Source organism: Tamandua tetradactyla, chromosome 17 (assembly GCF_023851605.1).
Source record: "Tamandua tetradactyla isolate mTamTet1 chromosome 17, mTamTet1.pri, whole genome shotgun sequence".
In the NCBI taxonomy this organism is placed as follows: domain Eukaryota; kingdom Metazoa; phylum Chordata; class Mammalia; order Pilosa; family Myrmecophagidae; genus Tamandua; species Tamandua tetradactyla.
In genome coordinates, this window is record NC_135343.1 from 73,508,243 (window position 1) to 73,523,568 (window position 15,326).

The 15,326-nt window shown below is 38.1% G+C and overlaps 2 protein-coding genes across 5 annotated transcripts in view; both read left to right on the forward strand.

Annotated features, from left to right (window-relative positions):
- The window catches only part of LOC143661385 (E3 SUMO-protein ligase RanBP2), a 94,239-nt gene extending 86,827 nt beyond the window's left edge, over positions 1-7,412 (forward strand). For both annotated transcript variants that reach the window (XM_077134939.1, XM_077134940.1), the window contains 6 exons: positions 1,957-2,152; positions 3,365-3,463; positions 4,602-4,747; positions 5,587-5,860; positions 5,990-6,321; positions 6,707-7,412. In XM_077134939.1, the coding sequence (XP_076991054.1) occupies positions 1,957-2,152; positions 3,365-3,463; positions 4,602-4,747; positions 5,587-5,860; positions 5,990-6,321; positions 6,707-7,012 (1,353 nt within the window). In that variant the 3' untranslated portion in view covers positions 7,013-7,412. The remainder of the gene's footprint in view (positions 1-1,956; positions 2,153-3,364; positions 3,464-4,601; positions 4,748-5,586; positions 5,861-5,989; positions 6,322-6,706) is intronic.
- A 2,829-nt stretch (positions 7,413-10,241) lies between these two features.
- Positions 10,242-15,326, forward strand: part of CCDC138 (coiled-coil domain containing 138) — a 98,272-nt gene continuing 93,187 nt past the window's right edge. For 2 of the 3 annotated variants that reach the window (XM_077134948.1, XM_077134950.1), the window contains exons 1-2: positions 10,247-10,360; positions 11,921-11,969. In XM_077134948.1, the coding sequence (XP_076991063.1) occupies positions 11,922-11,969 (48 nt within the window). In that variant the 5' untranslated portion in view covers positions 10,247-10,360; position 11,921. Of the gene's footprint in view, positions 10,361-11,920; positions 11,970-15,326 lie in introns of all 3 variants that reach the window. The other variant, XM_077134949.1, reaches the window with a different exon arrangement.

Genomic DNA, 15,326 nt, shown 5'->3' on the forward strand with positions numbered 1-15,326 from the left:
ACAGAAGAGAAAGAAGAAAAAAAATTTTTTTAAAGAAATAAAAATAAGTAACGAAAAACAAAACTAGACACGTGGACTTTGCCAGACTGTCCTTACCGATTCATCCCAGGAGATGGCACTCTTGAGCCACCCCTTAACACTCAGGCCTGCCTCTCCCATGACTGATTAACAGCTGGGCAAGGTAGTGTGTGTGGCAGCATCACGGCCAGTCCCAGTGCACAGGATGGGGCAGCTGTCATGGTGACTGGCACCCAGCAGAACTGCCATTCACAACACCCAACCGGACAGCTATTCACGACATGCAGCAACTGATCCCAGTGCCCAATGGGCAGCTAGGTGTGCCTCTGACCTACTTGTTAGAGCAGGCTGGAGTGAAGTGATGGCCTCTCCCTTGGATCCATACTTCCCTGTGTGCTGCCTCCTGCCCCTGGTGGAGTTGGGGTCGTTCAGACTCACCCTGCCCTCCCCATTCCGACCTCCCTGACTTTCTTTTCCAGGACCTCCTTATGAAATGCTGAAGACCCTCTTCATCACTCACCCCCCAGGACTGCAATTCTGGTCATCCTTTCTGTCCACTCCTGTTCTAGAACAGAGGTGAACCCTGCCTACCTTACTCCTCTGTCTTCCCAGAACTCTCCCATAGTATCTTTGAATCTCCTTATGATAAATAGTAATGACCATTCTTTTATCTAGGATGTTAAGTAATTGTGTTTGCTTTTTTCTTGTTTGTCCTGGCTAGAGTTTTGCCATTTTATTGACTTGTTTCCAAAATACCAGCTTTTAGTTTCATTTGTTTTCCTGTTTTCAGTTTCAGTGGTTCCTACCGTAATCTTTATTTCTTTTCTTTGTTTATTTTAGGTTTCTTTCTTTTGTTTCCTAGAGTAGAGGCTTTGATTGATTTTAGAGTTTTCTTTTCTAATAAATGCATTCAGTGTTAAACATTTCACTGTAAGCACTGCTTTTGCTACATTTCATGAATTTTAGATCAAAATGCTTTAAAATATTTCTTGAGACTTCTTCTTTGACCCATGTCTTATTTAAAAGTGAGTTGTTTAATCTCCAAATAGTTGGTGTTTTATAGCTGTCCTTCTTTTATTAATTTCTAGTCTAATTCCATTGTTATCTCAGAGTATACTTTGAGTGACTTCTTTTCTTTTAAATATGTTAAGGTGTGTTTTAAGGCCCAGAATGTGATCTATTGTTGAAGTATTGAATGAACTTTTTATTTTTTTATATTTATATAAAAATTATATGATTTTAAAAAATGTTTTTCAGTTCTGAAATTCCCATTTGGCTCTTTCTTTACACCTTCCATTTCTTTGTTGAGAAATTCTGTCTGTTCATTTGTTTTAGAGTATTTGTCCATAGTTCTTGTTAAAATAGCTTTTTTAATATATATATATATTTAATATAATTCCAACATGCTTGGGTCATTTTCCCTCTTCCTTTCCTCCTTTCATGGTCCTCTGGCAAGAGAGTTTGCTTCTTTTGGGGCTTTTTCTCTCTGTTCCATTAGCTGTTCCAGATGTTTTGGTTGCTCTGGCACCCAGGGTGGGATATATGGGAGGCAAAAGCAAAGAAAGATCTCACCACCAGATTATCCCTTAAGTCCTAAGAGTCTTAGTCTACCTGCTTTCATCCACCTTTCTTTTTGATAGTTGCATTATCTGTTTCAGTCTTAGTGTCTTCTTGTTTTGTTTTAGGTACATGGTCCGGGAATCGAACCCGGGTCTCCGACATGAAAGGCGAGCATTCTACCCCTGAACTACTCATGCACCCTCAGTCTTAGTGTTCTAATTGTAGTCATTGAGAATGTGGAATGGGACGTAGGGTGGATTGTGCTTATTCCAACAAATTCAGAACTGAAAGTTCTCAATTTTTTTTCAGATATGGTATATGATATTTCCTAGAAATCAGCATTTACTGGCATATTAATTTGTGACTTCTGCTCTGCAGAAACCCCACAATGAAGAAGTGGCTAGCATGGTGGACAGTGTCTGTACAGGTGGGACTAAAGTGACCATCCCACTTTTCAATAAACCTGAAGAACCTGATTCTGTGACCAAATCAGCACCTCTTTCTTCTGGAGCTGAGGACAAACCTGTAGATTTGTCTACTAGGAAGGAAAATGATGAAGATTCTACAAACCAAGGTAAAGCATTTACAAAAAATGTCTAGGCATGCATTACATAAGGAACACATTTTTTGAGATGTTACATTTTTAAATATAAGTTTTTAAAAAAATCCCTTTCTTAAAATAAATTTTGAGATGTATAAAGGCACTTAAAATATTAGTAGTAATAATCAGAATATCATACTGCCTTGGCTAACATGTATTGTTTTGAGTTGTGGTAGTAGGGAATACAAATATACAAAAAACACAAAATATTGTTGCTCTGATCCTTCTGCCTGAGCTTAAAAAATGACAGTTTGCTTACATGAAAAATTTCTTTGTGATATTTCCATTTGAATATTGTCTAAATTATACAATCTTTCAAACATATTCAACATATTGTATGTAAATAGCAAGTAAATTTAGAAATATTACAGTAGGGTTGTTAATTGGTTATGGTGCTATTTAAATGTTGTTTTCTTTACCATTCTCAAAGCGTGCATCAATTTTAGTTACCTTAATTAATGGTTGGTGTACTTCTTCCTTACCTTTCCATTTCACTTGGTTTTTCAGGATTATTTACACATGTCTGTAGGCTATATGCCCTAACTTATTGCAGAAGTAGGCTGAAACAAATCATGAATATTAGATTATAGGCATTTAGTTGTTCTTAATATGCTTGAAGAGAAAGGTACTTCAGATTTCAAATCCCATGTATTTCAGATGAGGAAGGCAGAGTAGGGCCTTCAGAGATCATTTAATTAGACATTGGCATAATTAATACCAGACCCCCAGATTCCTGATGACCAAATATTATCATACCTTCTCCAAATGAGACGTTCAGTTTTTATGGGCTTATTCAAATACTCTATGCTGTATACGTGGAATTTCATATGTTTTCTAACATCTTAGCTTTGGCTGAATGCTTGTTTTAGATACAGAATACTCTGTAAAGTAGTAACTGTATAAGTGTATGTGGGTTAGTATAGATACACCAACATACTATTTTTAAAAATGATTTTTGGCGTGCTTTTGCTATACTGTTCATTGAGAATAATTCATGTGAGCTTAATAATATGAGGAAGTTCAGAATTGGATATATTTTGTAACTTATAACTTCAGAGAATTTAACTGGAAGATAAATGCTTTACAAGGTTCTACCCCATTCTCCTGGTTTTCTGGGTAAAGCTTTGATGTTTGATATGTATCCCCTGAAATATTAAATTGTTTTTTTTTTCCTTTTGCCTGTAGAAAACAAAACAATTCCGTTTGGATTTGGAAACAGTACAGGGTTGTCATTTGCAGACTTGGCTTTCAGTAATTCTGGGGATTTTGCTTTTGGTTCTAAAGGTAAGATCAAAAGGAGAGACTTTAATGATTATGTTCAGAATCCAGCCTAACTGAAAGTTATGTGTTGTAACAAATTTGAAAATTCCCTTCCTTTATCCTTGTTTGGCTATTTAATTACTGTGTTTGTGTATTATTTCTAATAACATTTTGCTAATATAACTGTAAAAGTTTTTTCTTAGTTAAATATGTCATGCTTATAGTGTTTTCTATCCTGAAATGCAGAACTATCCTTTTAGTTTTTTAATAATCTGGATTTCGGTAGCATTGTTCTTTCAGTTCACTGTTAGATTTGATTTGTTAATAGTATAATATTTGTACATCTATGTTTTTTACTGTGATGATGTTGTAATTTTCTATTTTTGTACTATTTTTGTATCAGATTTCAATATTAGGTTGTGCTAACCTTTTCCAGTGGTTTTTCTTAATTTTAATCCACCTTGGTAACATTTTTTGAAAATAATTCATTTTCTTGTTTGTTTACTGACATAAGGCTGTGCATTTATTTTCTCATTCTTGTCATTTCTCCATATTTGTGGTTATGTTCTTCTCTCCACATATTTACATGTGTTCCACAAAAAGACACATTGAAAATTTTTTGAAATTAGCATTAGAGGTTATGTTGGAATTCATGGTTTCAGTGATATCAGGTTTGCTTTATTTTTGTTCTAAATTTTTTATAAACTATCCTGAAGTCACAGGGTGATAAAAGTAAGCAAATATAGTGTATGGTGGTGTATTTTTTTTTTAAATCGCCATGTAAAAATTGATATATTAAATTTATTGTTACCCAATGTAACCTTTTTCAAAGTAGGCAAAAACTGGAATTCTTAATTATCTGTAAACTTATAAAAATTTGAAGATTTTCTATGAAAGCCTATTAGAAAATAGCCAAATTTGACTGCAGGAGATTTATAGTTTCCAGTTTGTTAGTAAGAGCAATATAAATCAAGTAACCTAAGCACTCAACACATAAGAACTAACAAAAATAGCTAAAAAATGTCAGTGGGTGGGTATGGCTTTAGGCAAGTCTCCCTCATAATCAATTTGAGTTTGCCTATTTTATACTTTAGTGTGTAGTGTTACTGTTGAAAAGTTTACAGTGGATACCACTGCTTAAATATCCTAATTTATTTTTCAGATAAAAACTTTCAGTGGGCAAACACTGGAGCAGCCGTGTTTGGAACACAGTCAACCAGTAAAGGTGGCGAAGATGAAGATGGCAGTGATGAAGAAGTAGTGCATAATGAAGACATACATTTTGAACCAATAGTGTCATTACCAGAGGTAAATATTAAGGAATGAAAATCTTACTAATAACTAGTTTCTCATTTTAAGCTAAAAACTTAGCCTTAATTTTTAGGACTACTTTGCATTTCTTTTAGAGTATTTACAATTTGAAATGGAAGCTCTGTGTTTATTGTAAGTCCATCCTTTGAATTCAAATTGTCATCTCTGTTAATGTATAAATGTTGTTTGGTAAATTCTTTATGAAATTGTTGGTTAGAGCTTAAGTTCTTCCCCTTGTTAGAATATCATGTTTGTTTTCACAGCATAATTCTGGACACAAAAAACAATATCTAATCTCCTACTTGGAAAAGTACTTTCAATAAAATAAAACTTACATTTTCTGGGCAAAATTGTTGTTTTTAGGCGAATTACTAGTTTTTCAACCTCATTCTGTAGTTAATACTTTTCAAAAACAAGACTTTTCGGGCGGGCCACGGTGGCTCAGCAGGTAAGAGTGCTTACCTGCCATGCCCGAGGACCCGGGTTCGCTTCCTGGTGCCTGCCCATGTTAAAAAAAAAAAAAAAAAGTTAAAAAAAAAAACAAGACTTTTCAAAAGCTCTTCTCTCCTGTGAAGGCATTTAATTTCTAAAAGGAGGAAGAATACTCTGTAAGAGACAAATGAAATTTAAAGACATCAGGTCTTCATTGCTTCATCCCAATTAGGATGTATTCCTATCCCTAGTATATGTCACCTTTTATCTTGAGACTGCACCTCAAATTCTGTTAACGCCATTACAAAGAAAAATATTTTAATATCTATTAAAGAATGTGGATCTTTGTAATTTGCTATGAAATTTGTTATAAGCTGCATCAATGCTTTCATCTTCTACTATAGGTAGAAGTAAAATCTGGAGAAGAAGATGAGGAAATTTTATTTAAAGAGAGAGCCAAACTTTATAGATGGGATCGAGATGTCAAGCAGTGGAAAGAGCGTGGTGTTGGCGATATAAAGATTCTTTGGCATACAGTGAAGAATTATTATCGGATCCTAATGAGAAGAGACCAGGTCTTTAAAGTGTGCGCAAACCACGTTATTACCAAAACGATGGCATTAAAACCCTTCAATATTTCAAACAATGCTTTAGTTTGGACTGCCTCAGATTATGCTGGTGAGTTTCTACATTCAGATGCTACTTTTCATTTTTTGGACTTTTCTAAAATCCATAACAAACATTAAAATAATTAAAATAGTTTATATCAATTATTTTAATGTAAGGTCACTGCGTTTTTTTTTTAAGATGGAGAAGCAAAAGTGGAACAGCTTGCAGTGCGATTTAAAACTAAAGAAATGGCTGAATGTTTTAAGAAAAAATTTGAAGAATGTCAACAGAATTTATTGAAACTCCAGAAAGGACAGGGATCACTGACAGAATTGTCAAAGGAGACAAATCCTGTGGTGTTTTTTGATGTTTCTGTGGATGATGAACCTCTCGGACGTATAACCATGGAATTATTTTCCAACATTGTACCTCAAACTGCTGAGAATTTCAGAGCATTATGCACTGGAGAGAAGGGCTTTGGTTTCAAGAATTCCATTTTCCACAGAGTAGTTCCAGATTTTGTTTGCCAAGTAAGTATTAACTGTGTATCAAAATTGAAGCCTAGAAGAATGTCTTACATTACCTTGGGAAATTTGAGTAATTCTCCTTGCCTTCATCCTATAGTTTTCTTAAGATTTCCTAGCTTTCCACATGTTAGTGTCAAACACACAAATCACCCCTCCAACAGTAACTTTCAATCTAAAAAAGTTTAACTGTGGCTAATCCCTTGAAACGTGCTAGAAACTGAGGGTGGGAAAAAAGACGTTTTCATTTTTCTTTCAGAGATGGAAATTCTTAGTTTTCAAACCACATTCTTAAAGAAATGGGGCTTTTAGGGTTTATCCTGTACTGATGAGTTCTGTGTGTATTTTAATGTTTTACTCAGGATTCCTATTAACTGAAATATTTTTTCAGGGGGGAGATATCACCAAACATGATGGAACAGGAGGACGGTCCATTTATGGAGATAACTTTGAAGATGAAAATTTTGATGTGAAACATACTGGTCCTGGCTTATTATCAATGGCCAATCAAGGACAGAATACCAATAATTCCCAATTTCTTATAACACTCAAAAAAGCAGAACATTTGGACTTTAAGCATGTAGTATTTGGGTTTGTTAAGGACGGCATGGATACTGTTAAAAAGATTGAATCATTTGGTTCTCCTAAAGGGTTGGTTAGTCGAAGAATTATTATCACAGAATGTGGACAGATATAAAATCATTGTTTTTCATAGTAAATTTAATCTGTATAAACAGTTAAATTGAAGCTTAGCTGTTACAGACACTATGGTAATTATGTTCAGCTTTTTAAAATGGACGTTTCCAATGTATAAATGTAAAATGCAGCTTATAGCTGTTGTCATTTTTAAATGTGTTATAATTGACCTTGCATGGTGTGAAATAAAAGTTTAAACACTGGTATATTTCAGGTGTACTTGTGTTTATGTACTCCTGACATATTTGTATTCAAATGGAATAATACTAATCTTGTTAAAAGCAATAGACCTTCTCAAACTATTGAAGGTATATGATATATGCAATTTAATTCCTTTTTAGATATTTGGACTTACTGCATGGCTATACTTACCTTTTGAATAAAAGGACTACAACCTGGAATTTTTTTTTTAGATTTGAAATATATTTCGTAATCTTAACTATTGGTGTGCTCATTTGTGTATAGAGACTCATTTATGAATGCGTAGAGCCAGAGGGTAGAGACTTAACCTAAGTGCTCTTTTATAATTCTTGCACCTCCTGTATAGTTATAAATTAATTTTTAAGTAGGATACCTTCTTCTCTTTAAATATATAGCTTCCTATGCCCTTTTACATTTGAAACAAGTTATTTCCTTCAGTTTTTTTGTTTGGTTAGTTGGTTTTTTAACTCTTCTGTCATCTGTCTCTACTACCTCAGAAACTATAGCTTGATTCTAATATAAGAACTTGAGTTTTTTCCTTCAGTTATTGTGATAAAATATGAATATTTTTTTAAAAGGTCTATACCATGTTCTTTGGTTAAAGATTTGCTTTATACAAGATTGTTTCAGTACCTTTTTCTGGTGAATTTTGTAGCAGAAATAAAGTGACATTGATAATAGACATGACATTTAAAAAAAAAATTCATTACTTGTGCATCTGGTTGTCTGTTCATCAATGTAGTACCAGACATAAAGATGACAAAGATCAGTAAACTCCAAGCTGCCATATAGTTTCCAGAGCACCCGAAGAAGTGACTATTCAAGTTTTGATACAGGCTGAAAATGTATTTAGTAATGGATGACTAGTGTCAAAAGTTGGGCAAACTGCTTAAAAAGGTGGGGGGGGGGGTGTTCTCATCAGCCAACTCAGTGTAGAACTACAAAGAATCCATGTAGAGACAAAATGTTGAATACTCCAGTCATAAGACCACCTTCCCCTTCCATGTTCTTTCCAGTAAAATTATCTCATTTTGGTTAGTTAAGAAAGGACAGAGGGAGTAAATATTCCCTGTTTCTTGGAAATTGAGAAATGGGGTATTTATTTACTAACAGCAGTTCAACCATCAAATGAGGGGAAGGGTGTTATGTGTGGGCAAAGAGTGATGGAGTATCATCACTGTAAACAACTTGTCCCAAACTTACTCCAAATGTATTGTTGAACTACTTAAACCTCAAAAAGAAAACCATGGACTTCATGGATGCATGTTTAGTATTCTAAATCGGCTTCTTTAGAAACCGATGTAATACAAGTTGATTTGTTGTAAATTTTCAGCCTAGACAGCTGATGTCTTTGCCATTATTTTAGAATAAATTCCAAGTAAATACAAGTGCATTTTAGGATATTTTCTAACACTGATTTCTTGCTATCTTAAAGTGTTAAAGTTATAAATTAAAATGCTTTAAAAACTTCTACTGTGACAAAAAATATTTTATTAAAATGACATGTAAATTGACTTTTCCGGTATTAAGTATTCCAAAGATGCATACGTTAAAATCACACTACATACCACATCTTTTTCCTTTACTCATAATTGTAAAAAGCCGTGCTCTAAAAAGTGGCTTGACGCATTTATAACAAAAGCTTTATGTCACATTCCAGGAAAAACTCATGTCGTTTCCTAGTTTTGCTATTTAATTGTTGATGTGATATTAACCCAAAACCTAAAAATTACCTAGTTGGATTTTATAGTCTCGTTAAAAACTACTTAAAATAGGAAATAAGGAATTCATTTGTATGCTTTAAGTAGTACTTTATGGCAAAAAGTATTGATTTAGATGTTTAGATAATAGCTACTTTATTAAACTATTGATCTTATAAAGTTTGGGCATTTGAGGGTTTTAAAAATAATCCAGAGAATTCAGCAGAATTTTTTAGTTCAGACATGCAGTTGTATTCTTTAGAAAAATAAAGAATTGCAATATTGTTATTGTATAAATTAGAGAAATTGAATGGTTAAACAATTATTTCCTTCAGTGTTTAACATAGATTTTGAGGTTGATACATCATGGCAATAAACATCTGAGCTCCTGCTAAGTAGTTAAGAAACAGATTGCATTCTAATATCACTTTTTAACAATTATGCCACATCTTAACTTTTTGGGACCCAGGGCAATGGTAAGAAAAGTGAGGAGGTAATCTTTGAAATTTCTGTGCTTAGCATTTTGCTATATTGATATTTCTTCCTTTTATACATATATATATCGTAATATATATATATATATACATATATATCTTAATATATACACACACATACATATGACGGTTTTATGGTTAGCAAAGTGTACTTACGTATTAAAAGCCAGGAGTATGTTGGTATGGCATAAACAAGCTAAAGAGTCAGACTGAAGCTCTTCGGGGCACGTTGGATGGTACTACTGTTCAGGCTTGGACCGTCTGCGGTGGTGTAGACCTGCCCACGTTCACTCGACGGGTAGGTTAGAAGAGTGGCGAGCGCCTAAGGTGGTTTTACTCCACCCTAAGGGTATGGGTAAATTATTTTCAGAGGACAGGGGGCAGATCGGCTAAAAACGGAACCTGTTGAGCCCAGAAACCGCTTACCACGATCTCTGTATCAACTGGTATTGGGTTCCTTGGACACAACCCAGGAAAAATCCAAGTAGCTTTTTTTTCTTACACGAGGAAGTGTAAATAAAACACCCAAGTATCAGTCCAAATAACGCTGAAAAAGGAATCTGAGTCCTTAAACCACGGAACTTAAGGACCTTTTTAGTCTTTAGAGAAGAGCGACACTCACGGAGGTCCGCAAGCTTCGGCGCCCCCTCGCGCAGACTGTGCCGAGCGCTGCCTCAGCAGCAGCGACAGCCTCGACCTGCCGGCCGCGCACCACCGCGCGCCAGAAGCGCAAGAGTGGCGGCCGCGGCCTGCTGCCGTGCCCGACGTCGTGACGCACTTCCGCCGCCGCGAGCCCCGCCCCCTGCCCCCCCCCCCCCCCCCCCCCCCCCCGTGGGTTTGCAACGGTGTCCTCGGCAAGTCATGGAGCCCAGGGTGGTCAAGCCGCCTGGTCAAGATTTCGAAGTTGAGCGTCTGAAAAGCCGCTACGGACTAGGGGGCAGCTGCCCGGCAGAGGTGAGGCCGCCGCCTCCTCCTCCTCCCTGTCCCGAGGCCCGCGTCCTCGCTTTCGCCGCCCTGTGCTCGCGACGGCAGGCGGTGCACCCCCGCTCCGGGGAGAAGCCGGCCCGAGTGCCCAGGCTCGTTCCGGCAGTGCGGACGCGCCCGCCTCTCACATCTCCCCCTGTGCGGGTCCGGCCGAGGCTGCGGGCCCGCGGGCACGGGACCTGCGGCTCTTCCCCAGAAAGTGGGGTTTTTGTGTGCTGTGCGCCGTGGGGGTCATTGTTCTCTGTGTGAATCCGTTATTGCAGCACCACTTGTTGAGTTTTTTGTTTGTTTTTGAGCACAGGGGCGGGGAATCCACCCAGGTCTCCCTCGTGGCCGGCCACAGTTCTACCACTAAACGGCGTGCACACCCCCGCCCCCAGAAAGTTTTGCCTGGTAGCTTGAAGACCAAAGCAATCCTCCTCTCCTGGCGGCACTTAAAAGTTTAGGGAGAAAGCTGTACACATTTCTAGCGGACAAAAGTCTAGTGAACTTTAGCTTGTGGGAGAAAAGTAATTTGTGGGCACGGATTGCTAGATGTCTCTTTGCTTGGCACATATATGTCACATACATAGGAAAAACAAGTTTTCTATCAGGAAACAAACCCCACCATAAAATTTTAAAGGTTGTGTTTATACAAAGCTAGGTATGGCGTTGTGGAAATTATTTTTGAAACTTTTATTTACAGTGTCTTGTTTAAAAAACAAATTAACTCGTTTTTTTAAGCTTCTTAATTTAAAAATTAACTCGTTTTTTAAGCTTCTTATTTTGAAATAATTTCAAACGTACAGTAAGAATAGAACTCCCTTGTACCCTTTGCTTGGGTTCACCAATTTTTAATATTTTGTCATATTTGCTTTACACCATTATCTCTGTTTCTCTCCACTGCACACACAAAGGCACACATTTTTTTTCCCTGAGCTATCTGAAGGTGATTTGAAAACATTATGTCCCTCTACCCCTAAATATTAGTACTTCAGTATATTTTTCCTAACAGCATTCTCATATGTAACCACTGTTAAATTATTAGGAAATTTATTAAAATTCACCAGTTATTTCAGTAATGTCCTTTAGGAAAAATTTTTCCTGGTTCCGATCCAATCCAAGAAATGTACATTTTATTTAGTTGCCTCCTTTGCTGCCTATAATCTGGTACAGTTTTTCAGCCTTACTAAAAGCACAGGTCTTTAATAACATTGATGCTTATGAGAGTAGAGGGTTGTCATTTATTTAAATGTTCCTCGGTTTGGATTTGTTGAATGATTAGATTCAGATTGCATATTTTGGGCAGGAATGTGTATATACATGAGTGATGTCTGACCTTCTAAGGCACAAGATGTTGGCTTGTCCCATTATTGGTAATGTTAACTTTGATCACTTGGTTAAGGTAGTGCCTACTGTGTTTCTCTGTTGTAACCTTTGTAATTTTACCTTTGTAATTAGTTTATAATTTTTGAGGAGCTATTTTGAGACTAGATTGATTCTTAGCATACAAATTAAATGTCATCATATATATGTATTTTTTTTTTTTAGTATGACTTTGATGAGTCTAAATGTAAGAGAAGATCTCTGTTCTACTCAGGTAAGCAAATAGAGTGTTTTGTGTATTGGGGAGTTTTAAGAAATTTAGTTTGAGAGAGAAGATAAATAAAAACCAAAATATGTTGTTTAGACTTACCACTAGTACCACATATCTTGTGATACTGATACTGAGCAAAAGCAGTGGTTTCTCTGCCCAGTGTGTGTAACAGGCAATCCATGACACTGGGGTTTCAAAGAGAATTTAATGCTAAGGGTGAAGCAGGAGATCACATGGAGATCAGAGACAGACCAAATATTTGTCTTCTGGAGTCTGAGTTTAGGGATTTATGGATTGAGGAAGGGGAGATGGAATTGTTACCATTGCAATACCAAGTACAAACAGGGCTGAGTCTAAGCTAGAATGACCATTACAATAGTATAAATAGGGCTAAGGCTAGGTTGAAATAAACATTACCATAGACAGTATAAATAGGGCTGAGTCTAGGCTATCATAACCATTACAATAGTAAGTATAAACAAGGTTGAGACTAGTTGGGTCTTGGTAATATCAGGTATTACTTTCTGCTGTTCTACAGTATATAGAGAAGAACATCCATATAGTAATTCTTTGATCATCATCATTTATTAATTCTTAATTTCTTGGTTATGGTTCCTTTTGTTTTTGTCCCTTCCTCAGTCTTGAGGGATAGCTGGGCATTGACCCTTCTAACTTCTTTGTATTGAAAAGGGGTATCGACATTATCAGGTAGAGGAGTGTATTAGTTAGGGTTCTCTAGAGAAACAGAACCAACAGGGAACACTTGCAAATATAAAATTTATGAAAGTGTCTCACGTGACCGTAGGAACGCAGAGTCCAAAATCCACAGGGCAGGCTGCGAAGCCGATGACTCCAATGGATGGCCTGGACGAACTCCACAGGAGAGGCTCACCAGCCAAAGCAGGAATGCAACCTGTCTCCTCTGAGTCCTCCTTAAAAGGCTTCCCATGATTGGATTTAGCATCACTAATTGCAGAAGACACTCCCCTTTGGCTGATTACAAATGGAATCAGCTGTGGATGTAACTGACGTGATCATGACCTAATCCTATGAAATGTCCTCATTGCAACAGACAGGCCAGCGCTTGCCCAATCAGATGAACAGATACCACAGCTTGGCCAAGTTGACACCTGTCCCTAACCATGACAGTCCACCCCTTGTCAACTTGGCACATATATATATATATATATATATATCACCTTAGACCATACTTAATTTCCAAATGAAAACAAATAAACGCACATTTATTTTTTTTTCCTGACAATACTCAACTGTCCTGCATATAACTGGAAACACATTAAATCTCTCCAGAATAGCGTGCAAATCCTTGGGCAACATTCATTCTTAAACTTGATATCTTACAACTTAAATAGTATAACACAAACAAAACAGCATTACAGTCCTCGTTTCTGTAACCGATCACGTGGTCGAAGTTCATATTTATCACTACCTTCTTCCACTACCCATTCCATGTTCCCTTTCCCCTCAGCAAGCACTTCAGCTGGCCGTGGTTCTTTGCCTGGTGGGGTGACCGAAACCTTCATTCCTGAAGTCTCAGAGCCATTAGTGGTCCTGCCTGGATTGTGTTGTTGCAGTTTTCCATTGATTTTAATCACAGGGCATGGTAGTACTAATAGATGCCCCAGGGGATCTCCTATATTCCAAGAAAACTCTTCTTTACCTCCATTATGTAGTTGCAGTCCTACTTCCTTCTGATAGTCAGGGTCAATTACCCCAGACAATAATGTAATCCCCTTCTTGGTGTGTTGATCCAGAGGCATAAGTAGCCCAAAGTGGCCAGGTGGCAATCTTAACTTCCAGTTCAGTGGTATCACTGTTGTTTCTCCTGGAGAAAGCACACCCTGTTTTGGAACTAAAACCTGTAGACCAGCAGAACTCAGGGTAGCAGGGACAGGAAGCAGAAATTTTCCTAGTGGATCACTAGGAGTAATAGTGAGTGACACCACACCCATTTCCACCCCTTGGTTCCTGGACCCATGGATCCTGGCTATGGGAGAAACAGCACCATACAGCGGACGCTGATTCAGAGCATACACAGCTTCCTGGAGAACATTACCCCAGCCTTTCAAGTTTTTGCCACCTAGTTGGCACCGTAATTGAGTTTTCAAAAGGCCATTCCACCGTTCTATCAATCCAGCTGCTTCTGGATGATGGGGAACATGGTAAGACCAGAGAATTCCATGAGCATGTGCCCATTCTCGCACTTCATTTGCTGTGAAGTGTGTTCCTTGATCCGAAGCAATGCTATGTGGAATACCATGATGATGGATAAGGCATTCTGTAAGCCCACGGATAGTAGTTTTGGCAGAAGCATTGCGTGCAGGGAAAGCAAACCCATATCCAGAGTATGTGTCTATTCCAGTTAGAACAAATCGCTGCCCCTTCCATGAAGGGAGTGGTCCAATGTAATCAACCTGCCACCATGTAGCTGGCTGGTCACCTCGGGGAATGGTGCCATATCGGGGGCTGAGTGTGGGTCTCTGCTGCTGGCAGATTGGGCACTCAGCAGTGGCTGTAGCCAGGTCAGCCTTGGTGAGTGGAAGTCCATGTTGCTGAGCCCATGCATAACCTCCATCCCTACCACCATGACCACTTTGTTCATGAGCCCATTGGACAATAACAGGAGTTGCTGGGGAAAGAGGCTGACTGGTATCCATAGAACGGGTCATCTTATCCACTTGATTATTAAAATCTTCCTCTGCTGAAGTCACCCTCTGGTGTGCATTCACATGGGACACAAATATCTTCATGTTTTTAGCCCACTCAGAAAGGTCTATCCACATACTTCTTCCCCAGACCTCTTTGTCACCAATTTTCCAATTATGGTCTTTCCAAGTCCCTGACCATCCAGCCAAACCATTAGCAACAGCCCATGAGTCAGTATACAAATGCACCTCTGGCCAGTTTTCCTTCCAAGCAAAATGAACAACCAGGTGCACTGCTCGAAGTTCTGCCCACTGGGAGGATTTCCCCTCACCACTGTCCTTCAAGGACACCCCAGAAAGGGGTTGTAATGCTGCAGCTGCCCACTTTCGGGTGGTACCTGCATATCGTGCTGAACCATCTGTAAACCAGGCCCGAGTTTTCTCTTCCTCAGTCAATTCACTGTAAGGAACTCCCCAAGAGGCCATAGCTCTGGTCTGGGAAAGAGAAGGTAATGTGGCAGCAGGAGTGGAAACCATGGGCATTTGTGCCACTTCTTCATGTAACTTACTTGTGCCTTCAGGACCTGCTCTGGCTCTATCTCGTATATACCATTTCCACTTTACAATAGAGTGCTGCTGTGCACGCCCAACTTTATGGCTTGGTGGGTCAGACAACACCCAACTCATGATAGGC